A 6158-nucleotide genomic window follows, 5' to 3' on the forward strand; every position below is an offset into this window, starting at 1 on the left:
TTCCAACCTTAATGATTCTGTGACATTCTGTCATACTTTAGCAATCTCCATGAACACAGGACATGTCTGTTGCACAATGTGCTACGTGTGCCATCTGGTGGAAAACTATAAGCTGAAGTAGAATTTGGCAGGACACAGTTTACAAGCCTAATCAAGAAAGGCACAAGACTGTACTAGAAAACAGTTGCTCCTTCCTAAACCAAGTAGCTAGCTTCAGTCTATTAGATAAACTAGAACAAAGTGTGTCTTTCAAACTGCATCAGCCAGCCCAGCCCTATGATACCTGAATATCAAACATGGTAAAATGCCTAGGAACGAGGTAACTGCAGAAACCGTAATGGCGTTTTAATTATTCTACTGAAAACTTTGGTAAATGGCATTTGTAATAAGTCACTGTTAGTAACATAGACTCTGTATGTACATCAGAATGCAAAGAAAAGCCATTTTTTAAAAATAGGTTTTTATTTTAAACTGGAATTAACTGGCAAAGGTTGTTCACTGTGTAGCTGCACAAATACTTGCACTGGCATTTCAGACAGAGCAGTACAGCTGTAGGAATCTCCACACCACATACTACCAGCTTAAAAAGAATTTCTGGCAGTTTGAGCTTAGAAAGCCAAATACTATGTCTCTTATTATTTGAGTATGAGATTTGTATCCTTATTCCTACAGAATTTCTGCAAAGTTGATCCCACTGTCCTATCAAACCACTACCTTGAAAGTTATGGTCTGGAAAGTAGTCGTGGTCTGGACTAAGTAACTTAGTCACAGTATTAAGTTATGTTCTGAATACTGAAATTTAACATTTGATTTCACAGTGCATTCAGAATGGAAAGTATGCAAGACCACCTTTGCTCGCCCATGACTTCAATACACAGATGAGAACTGGAAACGTATTCACAAGAACACTTAAACAATTAGCTAGGGCGCTCTGGAGGTTTGATCTGTTCCTCAATCACTTCATTAGGATTTACAAAAACTTCCATCTTGGTGTATCTTGATCAAAATAAACAGTTGGCTACAATGCAATGCAGACTTCTACTGTAGACTTCTATCGTACCACTAGTACAGCCCTCGGCTGAGTAAGATTCCATAATCGTTCTGCCTCCTTAAGAACTGGACCAACTACACAAAGGCAGATACAGCCCCAATTTAAAAAGATTCTAGCATTAATAAAATGTTAGCTGTGTTAAACTGTTGGACTTCACTATTTGAAATGCTGGGAGCTTCACTGTGACTAAAATCCAAGTGGAACCATCAGCTTCTAAGCTTTCTTTAGAAATACTTTATTCTGATGCAGTTAATTGACATGCACAACATGGCATGCCAGCTGCAATACTGCTGCCTTACTAACACAGTTATTCCAAAAATCCCAGAACCTTACCAGATTTCACAAAAACACATGTAAGAGTTCACATAGAAGACTTCTGACTTCTTTAAGACATTGAAATGGACTTGTACAACTGAACTTACACGAGACAGCTGAGGTCTGCCAAGTCATCAATGAAGTCAAACAATTGGCTGATATCATATGTAATGGATGGACTGTTGGGATTCATTCTCTTCAGATGCTCTTCATACATTTTACAGACTCCTACAGAGAAACAAGATTAACAATATTAAAAAACCCAAACCTGTATTTGCTGAAATTTCTTCAGATATTGAACCACCAATACGAGGCAAGCTTAGAGATGACTACCATGAAAAGAGAGACATAAACTTCTTAGTCAGATTTTGCAGAGTTGAAATGCTTTTGTTCTAGCTATTTGCATTGAAACGTAACACCATAAAATCAAGTAGGATGCACAGAAAGAAGCATTATCATCATCTAGAGGAAAAAGTTTTAGTTCTGTCAAAGATGGAACTTTCCATAGAGTAAGCTCCAACAGAAACCTGAAATTCCTTCTAATAATTTTAAGACAGCAATTGCAACATATATTCCTACTGTAAAAGCACCTGAGAAAGAGAAGAACCAATGTCAAATAAAGCTACTCAAATCTCCTAAGAGAGATCATTCTTGATGAAAGAGTCAAACAGGGCTACTGAGGTAAGAGTGACAGCACAAGCCTATACATGAATTTAAATCAGCTTTATTTAAGCTAGACTATAAATAATTCAGATACATTTGAGAAGAATATAAAAGTAAGCATGGAGGCTTTACATGGTCTTTATTATGCTTTTGTTTGCCTCACAAAACTTCCTGGAATTAGAATTGTTAATGTTAAGTGAACTTCTAAATCATACAGCTGTAGTATTTTAATCTTCTTTCCAAGCTCACTGTGCGTCTTGAAGTCACACAGGATTTTTTTCTCTGGCACACAAGCCATGAGGCTGCAAATTATATATCAATTGCACACCTACTTTTATTTTATAAATTATTTCCAGTAGCAACCTTTGTATTACATGGTTAGCACAAAAATTAGTGAGTTAGGCTCTGATCCTGCAATGAAATGCATTCAGGCAAGTCTGCTGCATGGCCCCAGCAAGAATACTGCCTATTCTCATGAGTTGAATGTGGTTCAATCTAGTTAAATCAAAACCTTGTGAAAACATGAACAGCAACTTCTTTTCTTACTGAGTAAGTTTGGGAATATGTCAAAAATAGGGTTTTAATGACAGTTTTTGTCTACCATGTCTGCACTCACCTTCCATGCACTCATTCACCGATTCATAATCAGCATATGTTCTGCCTTCTGGCCTCTTGGTAGGCTGGACAAGTAGAATTGTGTGAGACTGAAAAACAAAATAAACCAAACACAAAGAAAACAGGTTACTTGCAAAATCTGAATGACTTTTTGTTTGAATTAAGTTATTTACTTGAATGAAGCACTAAAAACAAGCATAATATTAAATCACTTAACCAACAATCAAGGACACAGACATTTTCCAAATAGTACTTACTGTTTATATAAGCCGTATTAATATTTTTTTGTTTCCAACCAGTCCTGCCAATGCTTATGTAAGTTTAAAATGTGTAAAATCACTAGTAAAGCAACTATTCTGTTGAAAAAAAAACCACAGAAATAGTAGTTTCTATTTGAACAGGAAAGCAAAGCGATAAAGTCAATGTATAAAAGTTATGCCATTAGTGCATTTACTTATTTTATTTCAAACAGACGCTATTAGCATGATTTCAAACACCCCAGTTAAGTTGGACTTCCTCCTTGCTCTTCAACTTCACTGTCAGTCTCACCTTAAAGATTTTACCACAAATAGGTATTTTGAGTTATTCATTAAACTCCAAGGGAACACAAATAAAACAACAAATCTGCACTTAGTGTTCAAGTTTATTTCCTACAAAATAGATGCACCGATTTTCCATACTTCTACTAAACAGTAATTATGGCACAGATAACTGTTCCAAATGTCAGAGTCTGTAAGCTTGTTCTTCTGCAGGAAAGACTTAGATGATTATACAGTCTGGGGCTTACATTATTTCTGTAATATTTTTCACTTGGCTACAGCAAGTAATTTGAGCAAACAAGAAGCAAGATTTTTGAACTGTACACAATCTACGATCTAATTAACAGGTTACATAGCATGGAAAGTTTGCAAGCATGCTAAGAAAACACCATTTCCACTGCTGCTAACTGGATCCAGCGTTTTCAATGCCAATATATGAGGTGAGCACACAACATGTAATATTCATTGAGGCAACTGCAGAGTAAGACACACTGGAAACAAATACCAAAGCATATTATTGGGCTTGAATTGATCAGTTGCTGGTAGAAAAATCCTGACCCACACTTCGGACATATCAGTGAAGATACCAGTTCAGTGTTCAAATGCAGTGACAAAAATAAAAATTGTAAATACTAGGATTTAAAATGAACATATAAGAAAACAGTACAAATTTTTATACTGTGACTGATAGTGTTCCTGTGCCTGGAATATAGTTTTCAGTTCTTTAAAATCTATCTCAAATAATGTGGTAGAAGGAGATTCAGAGAAGCCCAGAAAAAAGTTACAGCTAGAAACAGAAGCAGCAAGACTCTTCCCAATGAGAAATGGAAAAAGAGGGGAATTCAGAGTTATGCACTATAACAAAAATCATACAAAGGAGACTAGACCATTTAAGTCCACTTTCATGTATGCCAGAGAATGCCAGATTTGAAACTAAATCCTCAAGGGGGGCTGGTATCTGGCTGTTCCTAAGTGCATTGTGCTTGAACAGGCATGTCTTACCAGGGAGTCCAAGTGACTCTGCCAAACTGTGTAATAAAGTACTTTTTCCAGCACTATCATTTTTATTTGCTGCTCACTGATGACAAAGCTTGATTCCAGGACTTGCAACTTTGATTTCCTGGGAGTATTTGGCAAAGGATCCCTTGTTAACAGCAATGGATGAGGTGCATCAGCCAGTTCAGTCAGTGTGTTCTAAAAAAAGCTGTGTTACTTTAAGGTCAGAATGTCTTGCAAATTACATTTGTGATGTCTAATTACATACACATATTTGTCTCTTTCAGCTAAACCCAGTATTAAAAAAAATGGGTCTATTTGACAAAACCTGAGAGCGCATTCCTGAACTGACCAGGAGTTACAGAACTGTATCAGAATTCAGCGAATTCTGTATTCAGTCTCCCAGAATCTTGCTAGGGAATCTTTTTAGGCTCTTTGGCCTATTACAGCCAGGATATCCCTCCCATTCTTTGAGTGTTAAATTAATGTATATATTCTGAAATTATCCCAATAATTAGATTATAGAAAAAAATATCAGTGAGCCAGACATGTAAGCCAGTTCTTTTTGAACTTTAAGGTAGAAATTCTTTGGGCTTCTGACTTTAAACCATTTGTAACTTCAACGCTCTAAAACACCCATATCAGATACTGGCCTGTAATTTATTAAAATTAATGCTGTTGGGACCATCTGTATTGTAGAATTAACGCATTACATCTCAAATGTTTCTTTGGGAACTTCACATTATTTTACCTTAAGAGGAAAAAAAAAGGTATGATTTGATAAAATCTCCTTCCACAAAAGTGCAAAAAAGCAACAAGTTCAGAAGCCTGAGAAAAGTTTTCTCCAACTATTACCTGCTCTACTGAATATGTGCTTAGGTGACGGGACAAAAATCAGTGTGATTAGTAACTATTATGTTTTCCTATAGGTATAAATCTTATTATTAGGAAAAAAGAGAATAAAAACAAGGGAAGATACATAAACCTTCATGCATTAGGACCAGGTTATCTGGAAGAGCCCAATATTTTCTTATTATTCTGATACATATGTTGGGTTTTCTTTGAAAGCACAGTTGTACTGGCTGCTGTTAAGCAGGACACTGAATGACATTTCACATGGTTTATAATACACCAATTTTGAACTTCTAGAGAGAACTCTGTAATGCACTCCAATTACTGAAGACACAATCCTGTAAAAAAGGTAAAGGCAGCACTGACAGACAAACCAGCAGGACTTAGGAGCTAGGCACCATTTGCCCAAAGAGGCTTCTACCAATTGTAGAGTCTATTCAACAACACACACACACACAAAAAGGACAATAAACAAGTATGGTAAGAATAAGCTGAGCAGCGATGCAAACGCAGGTAGTATACCACACACACACAAACGTCTTTCAGTTACGCCTGCTAGGCAGAAAAAGTAGTTTAAGTGTCATCTTTCACCTTGGACAACAGGGACAGGGCTTATAGCTGCTCATCCTAGCAGAACCCAACTGCTTTTGAGCAAGCACCAGACAGGTGTAGAACTTTGCTGCAACCCCAGATGCAGTTGTCCTTCCACCGCAGGACAACAGCTTCCTTCGGTATATTCAAATTTATTAGATGAATTCAACAAACTATTGTGACTGGTAGGCCTTTGTGCTTTAGCGTGCCATTCAAGCAGCCCACCAGCGCAAGCTGCCGCCTTTCCCTCCTCCAAGTACTGAGGAGGAGCAGGGAAACCAGCACTGGCAGAAACAGCTTCAATTAACGCAAATCAGCCATTTGAGGTAGGCACACTCGACGGATCCGCCAAGCCAGCGCTCGCGAGAAAGAACTGCGCTTCCAGAATCGCCCTGAGAAGGGGCTGAAGGTCCCGGGAAAGTCCGCTCCACGCCAGGGCCTGAAGCCTCCCCCTCCTCTCTCCCTCCCCGAGATGAACGGCCTTTGTGCCAGGCAGGCTCCGGCGGCGGTGGGGCAGCACTTCCCGAGCATGCTGC

General features: G+C 38.1%; 1 protein-coding gene across 1 annotated transcript; it reads right to left on the reverse strand.

The window, feature by feature from the left end:
- Positions 1–1473: 1473 nt before the first annotated feature.
- On the reverse strand, positions 1474–2733 carry ERH (enhancer of rudimentary homolog (Drosophila); the record flags this gene model as incomplete). The annotated part of the gene is made up of 2 exons (XM_010295656.1): positions 1474–1594; positions 2646–2733. Coding segments are annotated over 2 exons (209 nt in total), but the record flags the coding sequence as incomplete, so codon positions are not given.
- Between the last annotated feature and the right edge of the window lie 3425 nt (positions 2734–6158).

The sequence above is a fragment of the Phaethon lepturus genome, unplaced genomic scaffold, assembly GCF_000687285.1.
Source record: "Phaethon lepturus isolate BGI_N335 unplaced genomic scaffold, ASM68728v1 C14031882, whole genome shotgun sequence".
NCBI classification, from domain to species: Eukaryota; Metazoa; Chordata; class Aves; order Phaethontiformes; family Phaethontidae; genus Phaethon; species Phaethon lepturus.